The sequence below is a fragment of the Trichosurus vulpecula genome, chromosome 1 (genome assembly GCF_011100635.1).
Source record: "Trichosurus vulpecula isolate mTriVul1 chromosome 1, mTriVul1.pri, whole genome shotgun sequence".
Taxonomy (NCBI): Eukaryota; Metazoa; Chordata; class Mammalia; order Diprotodontia; family Phalangeridae; genus Trichosurus; species Trichosurus vulpecula.
Window position 1 is genome coordinate 58,292,753 of NC_050573.1, and position 20,860 is coordinate 58,313,612.

Sequence of the window (20,860 nt, forward strand, 5' to 3'; positions counted from 1 at the left end):
AGGTGTGGGGGGGTGGTAACCAGCATCTCCCCTCTCTCCCTTCAGGGACATCATGAGAATGGAAGGGAAGATGCTTGCCCATACCTAGCCTAGAAAGACACAACACAACCTCCATGGGCCATCTTTTTATCATTCTTCTCCTCCTATGTATTTGTGAAGAGGGACAAGTGGCAGCTTCATGCCCGGGTTTGGCAAAGTAAAAAGGGTTGGGGGAGGGGGCAGACACTGGCTCCAGCTAAAGGGAAGAGGTCAAATAATGTAAGACTCTTTAAGAGACACTGCTTTGTCAACTACTTCCCATTCCGTTCCGTACAATTCCACAGCAGGAGACAAGGGCATTGTGGCTTGTTTTAAAACACAGCTGGTCCAGGTCGGTATCAGAAGAGGCCTCAGTGCTGGCTAAGGGTGGAGGGAGGGCAAGGCAGGGTCTAGGTCTGCGGCCTCGAGGCCACATGTGGCCCTCTACATCCTCAAGTGTGGCCCTTTGACTGAATCCAAACTTCACAGAACAAATCCCCTTTATAAAAGGATTTGTTCTATAAAACTTGGACTCAGTCTAAAGGCTGCACGCAAGGACCTAGAAGCCTACAGGTGGCCTCAAGACCACAGGTTCCCCACCCCTGGTCTGGGCAGACTGTGGGAGGTAGGGGAACCCTCTGGCCCTTCACCTTCCTGTCCCTAGGAATCCTCCCTTCCTCCTCCTGACAGGAGCCCAGCCAATCAATAAGCATTCATTAGGGGCCTGCCAGGTGCCAGGCACTATCCCTTCCTTAGTACAGCCTGGAGGAGAGAGCAGTTGGCCCTCCTGGCCCTCACTCAGGAGGGGACAGGCTGCGTCCTTCTACACGGAGGTCCATTTCCAAAGCATTGGGACCTCAGTAGCATAGAAGACTTCCCAGAAGTTCTTACTCAGAGCCTTCCGTTGGCATCCGCAACCCAGCCAATATTAGTGTTTAGCCAGCCAATTGCTACACATATAGACTTAAAACCAATTCCCTATTACCTCAGGGGTTGGTACCGATCTGGGAATCAGCCAAACTGGCAAACCTCTAAGCATTCAGCTTTTCTCTCTTCCTCAGTTTACCCACTCTGCCTGCATCACTGTCCCAGCAAGACTCAAACTAGTCCATCTACAGTTACTTGGCAGTTCTGGTGAAAGGTGTACCTATTTCTAGCTTTCAGAGAAAAGCTATTCTTCAGACCCCGAAGGAACAGGGAATTCCCCAGACCTAAATGGAGGACCTAACCTTTGATGTCCCCATCTTCTGTTGCTGCAGAAAGATAAAGAAAACTCAAGTCTGGAAAGCTGGGTTCAGTGCACGATTCTGCTGCTCACTTCCTCTGTGACATCGGGGTAAGTCCCATCCCCTCTCTGGACCTCAGTTTCTCTATCTACACAACCAGGAGGCTGGAATCCAAGTAGCCTGTATGTCCTGATGCTTCTGCATTTGGCTCTCAGGAAATACCGCTTCCCCTTTTCTGGGATCCGTGGATCCCAGATTTACTATGTTCTCTAATAACAATGACATCTAACGTCATGTGGCGCTTACCATGTGCCAGGAGCTGTGTTAAGTACTTTATAATTATAATCACATTTGATCTTCACAACAAACTTGGGAGGTGGGTGCTAGCATTATCATCCCCATTTTACAGTTGAAGAAACTGAGGCTGAGAGTGATGGAGTGACTTGACCAGGGTCACACAGCTATTAAGTGAGGCAGGATCTGAAATCAGGTCTTCCTGAGTCCAGGCCTAGTACTCTAACCACTGTACCATCCAGCTGCTCCTTATGGTCAATGGATGGGGGGCCCATCAGGCTATCTGCCCACTGCAGACTGTGATTCCCTACTCTAGCCAGAGGCCTCAAAATCGACTCCTCTTGTTCATGAGATGGGGGATGGGAAGAGAGAGGAGATGTAGAAAGGAAAAAAGGGAGGGAGAAGAGGTATCAAAAGAGAAAAGAAAGAGAGGAGGACAGGGAGGGAGGGAGAAAGAGAGAGAGAGAAAGGTGGAGGAGGGGAGACAGAGGGAGAGGGGGAGGGAGGGAGGAAGGAGACAGAGAAAGAGAGAGAGAGGGGGGCGGGGAGGGGAAGGAGACGGGGTGGGGGAGACAGAAAGAGAGAGGAAGAGGAGGGGAGATGGGGAGGGGGAGAGGAAGCGAGATGGGGCAGGGGAGAGAGACAGAAAGGGAGAGAGGGAGAGGAAGAGGGAGAGAGGGAGAGGGAGGGACAGAGAGGGACAGAGAGGGAGAGAGAGGAGGGGAGACAGAGAGAGAAAGAGGGAGAGAGAGGGAAGGAGGAGGGAGACAGAAAGGCAGTTGGGTGGGGGGAAGGAGACAGGGTGGGAAGAGACAGAAAGAGAGAGAGGAAGAGGAGGGGAGACGGGGTGGGGAGAAGGAGGGAGATGGGGCAGGGGAGGGAGACAGAGAGAGAGGGAGAGAGGGGGAAGGGGAGAGGGAGACGGGGAGAGGGAGTGGGAGAGAGGGGGAGAGGGGGAAGAGAGAGAGAGAGAGGTGGGGGGGGAAGGAGACAGGGAGGGGGAGAGACAGAAAGAGAGAGAGGAAGAGGAGGGGAGATGGGGGGATGGGAGACAGAGAAAAGGAATAAAGAGGTAAAGAAAGAAGGAAGAAAGGATGTTAGGTGAGGATGAGTGAGGAGATAGGGAGAATGAAGAGGTAAAGAAAGGAGATGGGGAGAGCTAGAAGGAAGAGAGAAAAGGAAGGGCCAGCTGGCCAGTGGAGGGCCCCTCCAGGGCTGCCCATCCCCATCACCATCCCCATCCCCATCTGCGGCTCAGCCCAAGCCTGTGCAGAGAGCCTCAGGGCTCCAATCAGAAGCTGGTCAGTTATTATTAGTGCAGGGCCTGAGCACTTCAGTAAATAGCCCTTGGTAATGAAGGTCTGTGCAGTGACCTGGATTCCCAGAAGAGGGGTCTGAGCCAAGGAGGCCCAGTCACGGGTGGGATGGGAGAGGACAGCTCAGAGAGTAGGCCCCTACTGTTTTCTGACTAAGCATCACACAGAGCCTCAGTAGCGGCAGTCAGACATGGGGCTTCCCCATCCTCTCACTCCAGGATTTTACTTCTACTTTTTCCTATTTGGATCAAATCTGGGCTCTCCTCAAGCACTCCTCTCCAAATCCTTGATCAACCTAAGAAACTGCCTCTGGAGTACAAACCTGTACCTAAGGCTCATTCCACCAAAGATGCCGGCCACAGAGCACAGCGATATCTGGCCTCCAAAGGGAGACCCTGTCTCAAACACACCAAATCTAAAAGGGTCCTTCAATACTTAGTCCAACTTTACTTTAAAAATGGTCACCCTACTGGGTGGTGGCACCTCATGAGTCCCAACTCTCCTGAGCCTGGAATGGCCTCTGGGATGAACCTCAGGCTCCCTTCCCACAGCCTCCCACCTGTCCAGGCTCTGGTTGTGTCTCCCCCACTCAGCAGCAGCAGCTGGCTTACCTTCACAGCATACTCTTTGTTCGTAATGAGGTTGATACACGTCTGGACTCGGGCATGGGCTCCTTCCCCCAGGATTTCATCCTGCAACTGGTAAACATCTGGGGGAGAGAGAGAAAGGACTTTGGTACCCTGAGCCAGACCACACTGCCTGGGAGGACTGTTGCCACAGACACTGCTGGTGGGACCTCCTTAAAATTCTTGTCTCTTCCTTTCTCAGGGAGCCTCTAACCCAAGTCCCTCCCCCTCCCCTCCCCTCCCTTCTCACCACCGGCTCAGAATTCTTGGCCCCAACAGACATCCGTCCACCCTGCCCTGCCCGGACTGACTGGCCTCACCTTCAAACCTTCCAGAGAAGCTATCTGTGGCCCGGCAGCGTTTCTTCTTCTTGCTCCTCTTCTTAGCATCAGGGATGTCGATGGGCTGGCTTGAGGGCATGTCTGGGGCACACAACACCCCCAACCGCAGGAGGGGGGGCACAGAGGTAAACAGCGGGCTCTTCTTGGTCAGGACTCACCCTCCCACCCCAGACCTCCCCCTCTAGCCTTGGGGTAAGGGAATTGAGGGCTCCAGGCCCTATTTAAAGGACTCCATGTCAGGCAGGATCTCCCTATATCTGGAGATTTCCCCAGCTTGCCCTGGGGACTTGGCATCAGTAAGGGCCACAAGAGCTCAGGACCCTAGGACTCACCAGCTATTTTTAGGAGAGGGTGAGGCAAGGCGGGGACTGAGTCAAAGGAAGGCCCTCCCCAAGAGGTCAGGAAAGGTAGGAAGAGAGGCTAACATCCACTCTCATAACTAAGCTTCAGAGCTAAGAATCCTTTTCTCCAGGACTCTCCCCTCTGACTCCCCAATCAGAACTAGCTAAAGCAACGAGGAACCTGGGACAAATGCTTCTCCAGCCTCATCCACCCTCAGTTTCTCCCCCTCCATCCCCGTAGGTGCTCTTAGCATCAACATTCTCTGGTCCTGATTCTTCTAACCATCCCTATACATCCCCAGCTGTGCCTAACACCTCCCCAGGCCCTGATGCTCCCCCCACATCCATCTAATTGTCTCTGTTCTCCCTAGTCACATGCCCACTGGGCAGAAGACCAATCTGTTAGGGCTTACCAGGGCGGGTCGGGCACTCAAAATTGAAGACAGATTCCAGGTGGTTGGACTGGTTGACGGCGAAGGCCAGCTCGAAAGGATTCTGTCCCTGTGAGGAGAGAAAGGGGGAGGAGTCCAGGTCATGAGAAGAGTCTCTTAGAATTTCCCCTTCCCCCTGAACATTGTTTTTTGGAAAGGGGACCCCATACCACATGCTCCTTACAGCCTGGGATTTTCTGATCTCTGTCCATAATCAATAGTGGTAAAATCATGTCCTTATACATAGTTCTAGGCTGCTCAAGCCTTGCACACTCTATGACTCACAATGAGGTGGCAGGCCCAGCCTGACAGGACGTGACCCCAGAGGGATGAACTTTAGAGACCATGCAGTTCCATTTCTGTGTATCCCCAAAGGACAGAATTAAGGCCCCAAGAAGTTCAAGAAGTTGAATTAGGCTAGAATTTGGAAATACTGGATTCTTTCAGCAGTACTACAGAACCTCTCTTGGCCCAGCCAAAGGGCCTCCAAGCCTTAAGATCGGGAGATCCGCAGGGGCAAGGCATGGAGTGGGGTCACAGCCAGGGGCTATCTGAACTGGGTGCTGAGCCCCTGGGAAAGGGGATAGGGAGGAGGGTGGACACATGAGACCAGAAGATACTCCACCTCACCCCCCTCCTCAGCCTCCCCAAACAGCTGATAGGCACGAACAATCACAGGAACGTTTTTATCTTTACACAAACAAAGGGGATGTCCCAGCCTTACTGTCTATAGGCCACGTGCTCTTAGCAGTGGGGGATGGGCTGCACCAAGCCATCCCCACTCTTTTGCCAGGTCTCCTGGGTAACCAACATGGCCTAGATTAGGGGTGTTTTCTCCAGCACCTGTGGAGAACCAAACTAACGTGTCCGAGGCTGCCAGGATTTGGATGTAGAAGAGCTGGGTTCAAATTCCAGCTTCCACATTCACTAGAGCTAGACCCTAATAAGTTTCCCCCTTCCGGATCTGTTTCCCCCTCTGTGGCCTGGACAGGTTGATGACTTCCACAGCACCTTCCAGTTCTAGATCCTAAGACCCATTCTGGGCCCTGGTCCGGAAGAAGTCCAGAGCCCCAAGGGTCTTTTTCCGGCAACGCCAAAGACTTTTATGTAATGTGGCCATTCTCTGCCTCAGTCTCCCCATCTGCAAAAGGGGGGGGGAGCTGGACGAGATCCGTAAGGTCCCTAAATTCTATGATCCAGTGGAGACACTATTTATTCCTTTCTTCTTAAAGCCGTCCTTCCTTCCCTCCAGAAGCAAGATAGAGGGAAAAGCAGAACACTCCAACTCCACCCTGACGATGCGGCTCGGTCTCACAGTGGCAGCGGCAGAAGGAGCTCCAGCGGGATCGCCTCACCTAGCACTCCAGTGGTCCACGGTTTCTGCCTGCTACCTGTGTCAGAAGTCAGGGCTTCTCCCTCCTTGGCCTCAACCGACTCACCCGTAATGACAATAAGTAGTATTTATGTCGCACTTTAAGGTTTGCAAATCACTGTACAAATTGAGTCTCAATTGAGCGATCCTCAATTGAACCTCACGACAGCCCTGGGAGGTAGGTGCCACTGCTACACCCATTTCACAGGTGGGGAAACTGAGGCAGACAGCAGTTAAGTGGCTTGTCCAGGGTGACAGAACTAAGTGCCCAAAGCCAAATCTGCACTCAGGTCTCCAAGGCCCAGCGCTCTGTCCCACTGTGCCATCTATCTTGCCTGTGTAGGTACTGGAGCCCTTGGCTAGCTCTCAGGCCTATGAAAGGTAGCCTGATGTGTACCTCCCTAACCCCTAAATATCTCCAAAGGAAAATCCCTTGATTCCTCCCCCCTCATTAGGTATCATTGAGCTGAGGGGATGGGGGTCCACAGACCTTATGAACTCAACAACTCTTCATAAGAATTGAGCAAATAGCAAGCCTGGCCTGGCCGGGCCTTAACCACCTCTCCCTCTAATGGGAATTCTCTATCAAGTCTATTAAGTTCAAAGATGTGGAAAAAGAACTCTTCCTATTTCTTCAGCCCTTTACCATCTGTAGAGCCCCTTCCTCACAGCCACTCTCTGAGGACAATAATATTCAAGTACCACTGATTCCATTTTGGACATCTACATTCGTGCAGATGATTCTCAGATTTATTTTTCCAGGTCTAGCTTATCTCCCAACCTCCAGCCTTGCACTGCTGCCTACTTGGACATCTTGAATCTTAAGCTCAACGTGTCCGAAATTAAACTCACTCACCATCTTTCCCTCCTAAGCTTTCCTCTCTTTTTGTCACAGATACCACCATTCTCCCAGTCATCCAGACTCAAAAACTAGGAATCATCTTTGATTCCTCCTTCTCTCAGCCCCCACGTCCAATTGGAGACCACAGTCCTGTGGTTTCCATCTTTATAGCATCTCCTCTCTCTACCCCCTTCTCTCCTCTGACACTGCCGCCATTGGTACAGACCCCTCCTCAATTCAGGCCCAGATTCTCCCAACAGCCCGGCTGGTTCTCCTCCCTGCTGCCTTTCCCCACTTCAGTCCGAGCTCCATTCAGCTGATCTTCCTAAATCATAGGTCTGACCTTGTCACCTCTTCTCCCCGCTGCACCCCACTTAATCGACTTCAGTGGCTCTCCAAATAGAACATCACCTGGCACTTTTCTACCTTCCCAGTCTTCTTCCACCTTTGTCCTGTCCAGGTTCTTGTCCATCCAGTGACACGGGTCTCCTTTCTATTCCTTGAACAAGACACTCCTGCTGATTCTAAGCATTTGCACTGACTGTCTCCCACGTCTGAAATGTGGAATGGTCTACCTCCTCCTCTCTGCCTCCTGGCTTTCTTCAAGTCTCAGCTGAAATTCCACCTCCAAATCCCCCTTAATATCAATGCCTTGGCTCCAATTTACCCTGTAAATATCTTCGTTGTACATCCAGGTTTGCATGTTATCTCCCCCATCAAACTAGAAGCTCCCAGAGGGCAGGAACTGGCCATCTTTTGCCTTTCTTTGTATCCCCAATACTTAGCACATGGTAGGTACTAAATAAATGTTAGCTGACTTGACTGATCAGGATCACCAATTCCAAGATGGAAATCTATTCCAATCACCTCTTTTAGAGATGAAGAAACTTCGGCCTGGAGAAATAAAGTGATTTGCTCACACAAAGAGCAAACATAAGGTCTGGGATTCAAACCCAGGAACTCGCTGTCTACCATCTAGAGTCCTTTCCATTGTATTCAAGGAAACGGTGGCTCAGTGTCAAGTGCCTGGCCTATGGTCGTGTAGCTAATAGCTAAGAGTCTGGCCTCCAATCCGGACCCTCCTGATTCCAAGGAAAGATGAACTGTTGTGTAGTGATAGGCTTAAGCTGACTTTCTCCTCATGGACCTCGTAGCAAACAAGAACACGGCAGAGTGTTCCTTCAAGGCACAACCCGCTGGAATCAGACAGCAGGGCTAGGGACAAGATGGGAAGCGTGCTAACCACAGCAGAGACATGGGTCAAATCCTGGCTTGGACCCTCCTCCAAGCCAAGGGACACAGGGAAGTCTCCTCGAGTCTCCAAGAGCCAGTTTCTCAACTGCAAAAAGCATCATGGATATGCTACTGGAAAGAAGTGAGTCCGGCCAATCCAACTTTCTCATTTTAGAGATGGGGAAACTGAGGCTGGGGGAAGAAATGTGGCAAATATCTTTACAAAAGGCAGCCAAACCCAACTTCTCTTTCTATAAAACTAGACTCTGTTTACTTGCCCCTCCCTCCCTAGCAAGGTGAGGAATAAGAGCTACGGAAAATAGCATCGTTCTTGAGAATCATTCTCTAAGCCCGTTTTCTCTTACCCCATCAATAGCACGGAAGTGTAGAGAAGCTTGGGAGTCAAGAGAGCCCCCTGGGGGCCTGGCCTGGTCCGGTCTTTCTGAGCCTCCCTGGACCTATTTTTCCTTCTATAAAATGGGAATGTTGTCCATCACCCACCTAATTTTAAAGAAGGAGGTGAGGAGGGATTTTTGGAGAATCTATAGGATGCAAATGTAAAAGTTTTAAATTCTAAAAAGTCAAGGTCCTTTTTCTTTCATTCTATTTATAATCTGGCCACCATGGGAGAAAAGTTCTGGGAGATGTGAAGCTCACACTAGTATTCCGTTCCAAACCTAATTCAGCAACACACACACACACACATACACACACACACACACGCACGCACGCCAGGGAAGGGACCTAGCCAGATGTTGACAGCTGTCCATCAGAGACTCCTCAGCCCAGGCATCAGGCAAAGGTCAAACCCTGGGGCTGGGAGGGAGGGGCAGAAAACAAGTGTTGCTTAAGAGCCTTCTCCCCACCCCACCCCCCCAAGGGGCAGAGATTGTTGCTAGGAGCCAGGCCTGGGAGCAGCGGGGGAGGAAGAGAAAGGGAGGAGGTTCCAGACTAAACCAGCTTGGGGTGGGTGGGGTCAAAACCTGGAATCGTCCTACCCCCAACCCAACAACATCCCCTCCTGGGCCTCTCTCATCCAAGGGGGGAGTGGACAGGTCACTGAAAGGAGCAAAGGGGTAAATGCATTATGTGATCTTTCCCCACCCCCACCCCACCCCCTTCACACACATACACAAACACACTCATGGACAGGTACACACACACACACACACACACACACACACACACATCCCCAAGCTGCATCAGGCCTCCCCATGCAGGAGAAAGAACAGACTTGGGAGCCTGCAGACCTCTGCCCCTTCCAAGTTTACAACTTCTGGCAAGTCATTTAAACCTCTCTGGATCTCAGTTCCTCGTCTACAGAATGGGATCACACCATTCTCACAGGCTTGTTGTGAGGAAAGCCTAGGGTCAGCTTATTAGTTCTGTGCTTAGCAGGCCAGGGCACTGTGCTGGGGATACAGAGAAAGGCAAAGAGAAAGTCAGGGTACTACTGATGGTTTACAGTGGGGGCCATTGTTACTAGCTTCTCAGGTTCACTACCCTCATTTATAAAATAAGAACCATCCTATCTTAAAGTTTTGTTCTAAAAAGCAAATAAGACACTTAGCGGAACTAGAACCAAGGTGTCCCAATTCCCAAACCAGTGGGCGACGCCAGTCTCACCGATCAGGCTGGCCTCTCTAGAAAAGGCCAAACCAGGCCCACAAGAGGGCCGCTCCCCTAACCCCCAAGTTATCCAAGAGACCTACAATTCATTTCAACACGTTATTAGCGCTTCTATGTCACAACTCTGAGCTTCTTAGAATTTAAAAAAAACAAGCACATTAAATGTCTCAGAAAAACAGGAGGGGGAGGAACAATCTCTCCCCTCCCCCTTCTCCTCCCCCAACTCTAAAACTCGAGAAGAGGGCAGAGAGTGGCCTTCGCCTGTCTGGTCTGGTCTTCCCCAGTCTGGTCTGGCCCCAAAGGCCAACACCCCTCAGACCTCAGCTTGGCAGGGAAGCAGGGTCAGCAGGCCTTGGCAAGAGGCTGGAACCATCGAGAAATTTGTGTTTACTCTGGCTTAGGACTGAGGTGGGGCTTATTCTGCTGAGCTGGCCCAGGCAAGCCTCCCCTCCACCACACAGGAGGAGTTGCAGAACTGGGGGGTGCAACAACACCCCCCCAAAAAGTCTAAAGTTGAAAGACTGTTTGGAAAGATCAGACAAGTCTCTAGAGTTCAAAGGGGAAAGTGGACTTAGACTGAAGCAGGAGGGAAAAAGTTTAGACAGGATAAAGAACATACCTGTCCACCATGAGCCCATTTCACAGGAACTTCATGAGGATGAATTATAAAGGGCTTTTCTCACAGTGACCCCAGGGAGGGTAGCCAGGGAGGATGATCTCTATTTAAGAGATGAGGAAGCCAGCAGAGGGAGTGGGCCCTGCTAGGAAGTGGCTAAGGCCAGGATCTCCCAAGGCTTTTTGCTAGATGCCACAGATAGCAGTAATAGCAGAGTTAGGTTTGTCATAGAGAAACACACAAACGTGTGGATTCTGACTTTGCAGAGCATTCCTCAGCTCCACTCATTTGATCAAGCAGCCTCTCTCAATACCTTCGAGAGCTGAGACTCTAGACCCATGCCTCCCAGTCCTCTGGAGGAATGTGAGAAGAGCACCCAGAGTCCCTTACAGGCCCAACTTGATCCCAAACAGAAAATGGCAAGAAAGCAGGCACCAGCTGTCCAGGGGCCGGCCAGGCAGCCTGGGATGAATCAAAAAAAAATTAATGTTTGTGTGAGAGAGAGAGAGAGACCAAGGAAGAGAGACCAAAAGGCACAGGCTCCGTAGGAACTCTCTCTGTAACTCTCACCACTTACCCCTCCCACCCAGATCAACCAGTCACCCAACCCACAGGTTTGCAGCAGCATTTGCCTCGAACAGGGTGCATGCATACACACACATACACACACACACACACACAGCATCCCTGCCTATCTTACCCAGCAACAGGTTATTTCCAAATGAGGCCATTACATAAGCCCAAATGCTGACATCATTCTGTCCTGGGAAAAAGGAGGTAGAGAGGGATGGGGACGGAATCCTGCCTGGTCGTCCCACAGCAGGCCCTTCTCACTCCCCAGCCTCTTTAGTCCTTCCTTTCACCCCTCACTACCCCCCCTCAAAAAAAATCCAATGCTAATTTGAGATATTGTATCAGAGCCTCAGTGCTTCCTGGCAAGACAGGAAATGGTTTTTAAGCTGAGGATCCAAAATGAACGCCAGGCAGATGATAATGGCTCTAGCTGGCATTTATATTGTACCTTAAGGTTTGCAAAGCATTCTGGATATATTTGCTTAATCTGATCCTCCTGGAAGATAGGTGCTAGATTATGACCATTTTACAAATGAGGAACCTGAAGCACAGAGAGGCTGGGTGACTTTCCCAGAGTAACACAGCCGTAGGTATCTGAGCTGAGGTCTTCCGGACACCTAAACTCTCCTGAAAGCTGTATGATGGAAAGATTCTCAGGCTCAGAACTCAGAGCCTCCAAAGTGCACGGGAGAAGGAGGTCAGCGAAGCCCAGATTCTACAGCTATCGATGCTGGCATGATTTTGGAAAGTGGTCTTGTTCTCCTCATCTATAAAATGAGGGAGGGGCTGAACTAACTTATCTCTAAGGTCTCCCTCCAACTCTATGGTTTTATGATCTTTCCGGAAGGAAGAAACAGAAGCTGAATTCTAAGAGTCTTACACTCTATGAGTCAAGAGGGGAGGGACAGACTGTCCAGAGCAGGTTCCAAATATACTCAATCCCCCCCCCACCCCCCCATTCCACACTGGCTCCTCCTTATCCCTCCCCACCATCCATATGCTGCTATAGATCAGCTATTCCCTAGCAGTAAAAAGGGCTCTTTCAATCAGCCCCCAGACAACACAGTGTCCCAGAGAAGGAAATCCCTGAAAGGGGGTGGGGATGGAGAAGGAATGTCAGGAGGGAAGAGAGAAAGGCAATCCGGACTGGAGGAAAGCAGTCACCCAGATACACACCCTCTCTTACAAAGGCCAGGATTCCCCGGGGCAGGGCAACAAGACTGTAACCAGGGGCTTACTCTTTCTAGGGAAGAGCTCTCTTCTCCAGGCAACTGGGGAAGACACCTCATGGGGGCACAGGGGAAAGGGAAACGGGGTGCTTAGTCAGCACAACTGATGGGGGGCAGGCCCAGCCTGGATCATTGTTAGTTAATCCCCCTCCCTACCAGGCCAAACTCATCCAGCTGGGCTTGGCCAAGCTTCTAAGACTCATCCCCGTGTCTTCCCGATATTTGACATTCTCCTCTCCCCAAAGAAAAATAGATCCTCCAGAAGAACCTCAAAACTGAGTTGATGGAGGACACTGAGCAAGCCCCTACGTCTCTCTGAGGTTGTTTCTTCTTCTACAAAAGGAGAGGAGTTGGACCAGACGATCTCTAAGAAGCCTCCCAGCTCTTACATTCCAGGAAAACTGTCACCTCCCAGTTCAACCAGACCCATCACAACATCAAAGACGCCCAAGGGCCAGATGGCCAAAGTCTCTCCCTCCCCACCAGCACCGCGGGCAGCCCCAGGTACCTTGAACGAACGATGGAAACCCTCAAGTTCAGCTTCTTTCTTCTGCACCATTTTTTGTCCGGGATCTTGCCAGGAGCCAGAAAATCCAAGTAGAAAAAAAAGAGTATTTGTGTAAGGGAAGGAGGAGAGGCAGAGGAAGCGGCAAAGGGAACCCAATCGCGAGTCCTACCCCGATGGATGGAGAGAGTAGAAGGGAAGGGAGAAGAGGGGAGGGACAAAGGAAAGGGATGCCTAGTGAGACCTGCAGCTATCGGGTGGTTCTCTCCCCACCTCCAGTGTGTAGGTGTGGGTATCTCCCTCCCTCCCCAGTGTCCTCAGTCCCTCCTCCTCTCCCGGTGTCCCGACCTCCATGCCCCGCCCCCTGTCTCTCTCCGCCAGTGTCACAAGGAACATCTGGGACCCCACCCCCTCTCACTCACACACAGTCCCAGGGTTAAAGCAGAAGCAACTTCTTCCCTCCCCCTCCGCCAGCTGGGCCCCAAACAAAAGCTGCTGCTGCTGCTGCTGCCGCCGCCGCCGCTGCCGCCGCCTCCGCCGCCCCTGCCTAGGGACTGGGGCTCAGGGCTTCGGGCAGCACGGGAGGGCACCGGAGGCTCAAGCCGCCGCCTGGTCTCCCTGCGAGCTGGGTCCCCCAGTCCCCTCCGGGCGGAGCTGCGGGACCCGGGAGGTGGAGGTGTTCACTAGTGCGCGGACACGCGGACACACACACACACACACACACACACACGCACACACACGCCCCCCTCCTCCCCAAATTAGCAGCAGCGGTCGCGGTGCAGACTATCCGCAGGGGTGGTGGTAGTAGTAGCAGCAGCAGGAGCAGCAGCAGCAGGTTCATTCGCTCGGCCCCACTCTGGGCACGGAAAAGGAGCGGAGGGGAAGGCAGGGAAGGGGGCTGCAGCAAGGGAACCCGGCCGGACTGGCCAGCCCTCCGGCACTCACCAGGACCGAGGCCGGGGGCTCCCCAGTGCTGCTGCAGCTGCTGCCGATGGTATCACAGCCCGGACCTAAGAGCGCAGCGCCGCCGCCGCCGACGCCGAGAGGAGCCTGGCAGTCCCCGCGGCCGCAGCCTTTATAGGCTTCCCGGCCCCGCCCCGGGCCACCCCCTTCCCTAGCCCCGCCCCCGAGCCCAGCAACTGACCGCTGGAGGAGGGGAGAGGAGGTGGTGCGCGTCTGTGCTAGTGTGTGTGGTGTGTGTGTGTGCTGGTGTATGTGTGTGTGGTGTGTGTGTGTGTGTGTGTGTTGGTGGGGAAGCGGTGCACTTGCCAGTAAACGAGCGGGGTTTGTGACTGGCAGAGGAGAGTGTGCAGTGTGTCTGCAGTGTGGATCTGCACTTTTTTGTAAAAAGAAAGAAATGTGTGTGTCTGCCGTGCGTGAAAGAGGATTGTGTCTGTGTCTCCTGGGTGAGGAAGGGAAGGAGTGTGTGTGCGTGCGTGGGAGCATGTTTTGTATAGGGGAAGTGTGAGTCTAGGCGCAGTGTCGGGGGTGGGAGGAGAGGGGCTGCGGGCAGCGCATGTGCCCAGGGGTGCTAGGAGTGTGAGCGAGCGAGCGATCGAGCTCCCTCCCGGCCGCAGTGTGCTGAGGGGAGGAGTGAGCCGTGCCTGCAGTGTGAGAATGCGTGTGTGCGTGTGCTGCTAGCTTGAACAAGGATCCGTGAGTTGGTGTTTGGAGGAGGGAGAGCTGAGCGTGAGAGGGAAAGAGCGGTGCGAGCGTGTATGTATGTGGCAGGGTGTATGTGCTTGGGTAGGAGGGGTTCCGAGGCCTAACCAGCTGCAGCAGCTGGAGCTCCCCTCCAGTCTGACCTCGGCTGCAGGGAAAGCCCCGCCCCGTCCCCCGGGAGGCTACTTCAACCCCAGAGCCAGATGCCTCGGGTGGGCCCCCCAGAGCCCCGCCCCTTTGGCCCCCTGTGGGGAGGGGCTGCAGTCTAGACTGACCCCTTCCCAGAACTAAAAGGCCGGGGGCTTTCCTGCCATTCTGGGAGCAGATGCACTCCCGACGGATCCGGTCCTGCGCACCTCCCCATTCTCCACAAAAAAGATCTCGTGCGTGGTATACTACAACTTCCCCACCAAACGAACCCCCATACCCAGACCACGCAATAGCATGGCAGTGTGATACAGTGGTAAAAGCCCTAGCTCGCATGCCGCCTCTAGTGTTTACTTCCTTTGTACCCTCAGGCAAGCTTCTTCACCTTTCTGTGCCTCAGTTTCCTCAACTGTAAAATGAAGGGTTGAGCCTCTTGGCTTCTTGGAGCCCTGCCAGCTCTGTGACCTACAATAATAGCTCCTCATCTATGAAAAAGGAGGTTGGCCTGAACGATCCCTAGGGTCTCTTTTCAGCTTCAAATGCGTGCTCCCCACCTCAAGGATAAGGAGACCTAGGGAGCTTTAGTGAGACTGCGGCTCATTCAAGCCCCAGGGCTAGTACACAGAACTGCAACCCATACACAGCGTGTACATGCACACACACACACCACTCTATGGTTGCACAACACACATGCACATATATACAGCACTCTGCTCGCACAGGCACAAATACTGTAAGGGACCGCAGAGGTCAGCTAGCTAGCTACCCCTGCATCGTACAGAAATGGAAACACGGGCCTGGGGAAGTGAATTGTCTTTGTCTGAGGTCCCACTACTTGTAAATAGCAGTGCTGGAATCTGAACCCAAGCATTCACTCCCAAGTCCAGTGATCTCTCTCTCTCTCTCTCTCTCTCTCTCTCTCTCTCTCTCTCTCTCTCTCGCTATCTCTCTCTCCCCCCTCCTTCCCTTTTTCTCCCTCTCCCTCCTCCCTCTCCTTTCTCTCTCTCTCTCTGTTTCTCTCCCCACACTCTGCCTCTCCCTCTTCCAGATGTATACAATACTCCACATATACATACAGAAACCACAGTAGACATGCAAAAGACAGGACATAAAGCCTCGTTCTAATAATACCAGCACTTACCTCATGTGATTGTGGTGTGGATCAAATGAGATAACATTTGTAAAGTGCTTTGCAAACCTTAAAGTAATTTAGCAATGCTAGCTAGTAGTAGCTGACAACAAAGTCTGTGAACATGAACTCACTCATGGATACACCCGAAATCTTTCCACACACACACATACACACACACACTCCCCCCATGGGTACCCCTGGGTAATAATCACACTACCCTTTTGCTTGGCCTTCCCTGGAAACGCTCATGAGCTGTAACCCTCCCCAGAGACTCTGGCCTCCATCCCCATAGCCTGATCAAATGAACTATTTGTAAAGCACTTAGCACAGTGCCTGGTGCACAGTAGTTCTTATATAAATGCTGATTCCCTTCTCTTCCCTTTATTCTCCTCTGTATCCACCCTTCACTCCCCTGTGTTATCTAAGCCTGCATTGTCCTCTATTGCAACAACTCCTCAAACTGAACACCCAGCCCCTGCTTCTTATATGTCCTTACTGTCATTACCACGTGATATTTTGTTTGATAGTTATTTTTAGGCACCCCATTCCCCTCTTAGATTTCAGTCTCTAGGAGTCGAGTCAATATAAGCATTTATTAAGCACTTGGTGTGTGTTAAACACTGGGGATACAAAGAAAGAGAAAAACAAGAATAAGGACAGGGACGAGGGTTTACCCGAACTTTGTCTCAGCTCCAGGGGGGCACCTAGTCCTCCACACACAGCAGATACCCAATACCCATTTGGGGAGTTGAATTGACTCAAAAGCCACCTCCTCTCCCAAAGGTCTCTTTGAAGTCGCTGAGGGACAGGGACAGGGACAGAAAGTCCCCGTGTGATACTCTGTGCTGGAGAAAACCTTGAAATTCTCTGTGCAGCTCACCCTATATATAATCTCTCCCCAGGAATCACATCAGCAGAAACTTAGAAGTCAGTCCTCAGAGAGACTCCATTTGATGAGATCGGTTGTTAGTTCAGAGCTTGGAGATTCAGATGAGGCAAATGGGGGTGAATGGAGGAGAGGAGAAAGAATACGAGGGTAGGTAAGACAGCTCCCAGATTGCTTAGCGTCAGCCTAGATTCCCTTGAGTCTGTGAGAGGTGATTAGTTAATATGAAACCTCATGAGGCTTTGGGTATGTAGGTAGGTAGAAATAGGAGTGATGACCTCCTCCCCAGTCCTCACCTGCCCCACCCAAAGCTACAGGAGCTTGGCCAGGGAGCTATGGGAGATCATCCGAGGGTAATAACAGATGCCATTTACAGCTGCTACCTCAAAGTCTGCTTTACAATGTATCATATTTAATCCTCCTGACAATCTTCTAAAGTAAACACTGTCATTATCCCTACTTGACGCATAAAGAAGCTGACTTGAGGCAGTTAAGGGACTTACCCACAGTCACACAAGTGGTAAGGGTTAGGATGCTGAATTGGAACCCAGGTCTGTCCTAACTACAAATCCTGTGCTTTTTACTTCAAGGTACTCCCCAACTGTAGAAACTGCCCTTGCCCACAGGGCCTACTGAATCATCTCCTGCAGGCCTTGAAGACCCACACAATATTAACCCATTCCTATAGTAATTTTAGGGGCACAACCTCCTTATGAGGTAAGGAGTGTACATTTTTTATCCCAATTTTATAAGAGAGGAAATTAAGAATCTGAGAAACCCAGGGCCACAAAACAATATGCCAAAGCCAGGATTCTTTGAACTCTGACAAAAACTTATTTCCTGGTTGTCTCCAACAGTCACTGTTGGGGTGCTCATTCACCTGCCCCATCCATATTCACTGCTTCTTCTTAGCCTGAGACTTTGGTTACCAGGGAAGCAAACCCTATGGATGAAAGGCCAACCATCCCCGACAAATGCTGACCAACTACCACGTGTGAGACAAGCCAGACAGACTAGCTGAGGCAGCAAGGCATCCTGAAGGAGAGACAGGAAGTAACCCATCCCAGCTGACCCACTGGCCCTCACTTTGACCATCACCTCCCCTCAGACCCTGATGGAGACAGCCCAAGGACTCTGAGCCCAAGAGCCTTGGGGACAGCCTTCCAGACCACCAGCTCTGCTTGGAGCTCAGCCCTCGTGGCTGTCCTCCAGACAGAAGCAACGCCTGTGGAGATGTGACCTGGCAGCTGGTGCCTCATCTGCAGCCACAGCTACTGAAGACCCAAAAAGAAAGTTCTTGCAGCAAAATCTCTGGCATTGTCAAATGGTTCAACATAAAAAATGAGTACGGTTTGATCAGAGGAAATTGCATTAATGAAGTTGCATTATCATCTGCTTTGCTGCTGTACCCTAGTGACCATGGGACCTTCCTGTCTGACTTGTAGCTAAAACCTTCTCAGTGTGTTGTCTCTCCATTAGAATGTGAGCTCCTTAAAAGCTGAGATTGTCTTCCTTCTCTTTGCATTCTGTAGAGGGAATTATGATTTTTATAACAGTCAATATGATTCGATTTTTATAAAAATCGTATTCCCTCCACCATTCCTAGAGCTCAGCATGGAATTTTACACACAGTAAGAGCTTAATAAATGTGTATCTATTCATTATTTTATCCTCTCCAAATCTTCTCTATCAGCTCAAATTCTGCCTCCTCCCAGAAATTTCCAACACATGGTGGTTTTCACAGCTCTAAACAAAGAGACCACTGTCACTCTGCTTTGTAGCAGCTAGTGTCCAGATCTCTACCCTACCCTACCCCACCCCCCTCCTGGGCCCCTGAGATAGCATATTTCCATCAGTCTTGCCCCAGGTGCAAAAATTCCTACTTGCAGCTTTGGTGGTCTCAGCCTTCTCTGAATTGCTACTCATATTTGCTGCCAAACAATTTAGAACTTAATTGATAGCTAACTAACTGTTTCAGGTGTGTGAGTCTTATTCCACCCTCCTTCCCCTGCCCCACCCCCTTCCATCTTTGATCTCCTTCAGGCCAGGTTCCAAGATCCTCCCTATTCCAAGATCCTGCTCAGTAAAGAGCACCAGGATGCCTGAACACTCACAAAACCAGCTCTTCTACCACCTCCCCAGCATCTGCTCCCACCCCCATCTTTGGTACCAAATAGCCATAGAACTTAGCTAATGGACCCCTCTTTTCCCTACTGTTTGTAGGTTTGGGGAGACAAATCTCAGATCCAAACTAGCAGCCTAAGAACGTTTACAAAGTTAAAGACCCTTGCAGTGGCACCCCGGAACAGATGGAGTGAGGAGCAAGACCCTTGAGTATTTCCATCTGTAAATTGGGAGTGGGAGTGAGGGAAGCTTTAGAGATCGAGCCTGCCTTATCCTAGAGAAGGAAACTGGGACCCAGAGAGGCTTGCTTGGGTCAAACAAGTAGCAAAGTCAGAGTTGGAATCAAACCTCCAGACTCAACTCAAGAACTTTGAACCCTCTTAATATTAACGACAGGAGATAGGGCTGCAGAGGTGAAGCACCTTCCTGGATAATGTGTGCTTTGAGGTGGGGAAAGAGATGAAGTACAAGAATTGATTGAGGGGAAAAAGCTCAAAGCTGAAGGCCCAGGGCACCCATGGACACTGAGCAGGTCGGTTTGACAGGGGAGTAATATCTGTGTTGATGAGATCCTGGGTCTGGGAGTGTTCAATATGCATTTATCCAACCACTGTATGTTAGCTGGTAATACAATGATAAAAATAAGCCAGGCCCTGCCCTCAAGGAAATTACATTCTACTGTGTCAATCACTGGTCCTATGTTGGGAGTGGGCTATGCCAAAGGGACCCCCTGCTTCCTTCTAGTCTCAGGTTTTCTTGAGAAAGTACATCCTCCATTCCTCCCCCACCCCCTTCTAAACACTGAAGAATTCTCTGGCACATTGAAGAATTCTCTGGAGTTGACAAAAGAAGGTGAGGCAGGAAGATAAATTTAAAATGTCCCCATTTGTTCAAGGAGGACCAGCACCTCTGGTGGTGGTGGCGGTGGGGCTTGCTGAGCCCTTTTCTGGGCTGCTCATCTATCTTTGATGTCCACCTGGCACTCAAGTCTCACCTGTGGCTCCAAGAAGCTGTAGCACGTGCAGTGGCCACATCTTGGTAAACTGCCTTGGCACATGGGCTAAACCAGGTTGAGGGTAACTGACAGACCTCAAACCCATTGCTGAATTAGGGAGTGTCTACCCCAAGTAGGTGAAGACTTCCCCCGAGGAATGGGTGGATGAAAACAATTTGTTCCAACAGCCATGAAGGTGGCTGCAACAGGCACTGTCTATGGACTAGAGCTTGGTCAGACATCAAAGACACCAAGGTCATCCACTGAATCCCAGGTCATGCCCAGTTGTCTTGACTTTTGTTTTTGCCACTGGTCTTTGATGACTGTGGAAGAGAGAATGAGGTTGATGACTTTGTGCAACTCTGCCTCACTTAAATCCCATTCATGCATGGATCAAGACATCACCCTGGGATGTCACTGGTCCTCTTTGAAAATGAAGGACAGACAACAACTCCAAAACCATCGCACCAGACCAAGCCTTTCCTACACCACAACAAAAAGATGGGGAGCTAAGCGATTGGCTCCCCTTCGCCCCTCCACCTGACCTCCCTGAATTCCACTGGACACAGACTTGGAGGTTTACAGCACCCCTATCTCTACCTCATCCTGAGGTCCCCATAGGCTGTAAAGAACACCCTTCCAGCAATCAGTCTCATTAGGATGCCTAGGTTTTGTGCGCGGGTTCTCTCTCCTTCCTTGTACGAACGAATGATGACAACACTCATTCGGAGATGCATTTGCTGACCAATGTAGGAATGAAAACTGGGGGGAAGGACTTGTATCTAGAGAAATACTCCTAATTCACCTCTGCATCCCTCAATATTACAACCACCTCTTCCTTCCCAGTTCCCATAAAGGATAAACCATTTTTTCCACCCCACCATGGAAGGCCTGGAGACTTGGGTTCTAAATAGCTCTTCCGTTAATTCAGTCCATGACTTTAGACACAGAGTTAGAGTCTGACTTATCCTAGAGAAGGAAACTGGGACCCAGAGAGCTCTCCTTTCTGGATGTCAGTTTCTCCATCTGTACAGTGAGGGGGTTCTATTAGATGCTCATTAAGGTCCCTCCAAACTCTGGTTTTCCATGTTCTGCACCTAAGGGTCTCTAAGAACACCAATGTGCTATAGTCTAAGGTTCCTCTCAGCGCTGATATTTTCTGCTTTATGCTCTCAGGTCCCTTCAATCACTAATATTCTATCATCAAGAAAGATCCTGACCTCTGACCCCTGACCCCTGACCAAAGGAATTCAGGGAGTTGTGTGGAGAGACTAGGTCAGGGGAAAGGGGACTAAGCAGAGTCCCTTCTCCCTATCCTAGTGTT

The 20,860-nt window shown here is 51.0% G+C and overlaps 1 protein-coding gene across 1 annotated transcript in view; it reads right to left on the minus strand.

Moving 5' to 3' along the window:
• MKNK2 (MAPK interacting serine/threonine kinase 2) overlaps positions 1 to 13,642 on the minus strand; it is a 34,599-nt gene extending 20,957 nt beyond the window's left edge. The window contains exons 1-5 of the mRNA XM_036760816.1: positions 13,537 to 13,642; positions 12,595 to 12,659; positions 4,576 to 4,663; positions 3,801 to 3,902; positions 3,466 to 3,563 (exon numbers count right to left, since the gene is read on the minus strand). Of these exons, the coding sequence (XP_036616711.1) occupies positions 3,466 to 3,563; positions 3,801 to 3,902; positions 4,576 to 4,663; positions 12,595 to 12,645 (339 nt within the window). The 5' untranslated portion in view covers positions 12,646 to 12,659; positions 13,537 to 13,642. The remainder of the gene's footprint in view (positions 1 to 3,465; positions 3,564 to 3,800; positions 3,903 to 4,575; positions 4,664 to 12,594; positions 12,660 to 13,536) is intronic.
• Positions 13,643 to 20,860: the final 7,218 nt, after the last annotated feature.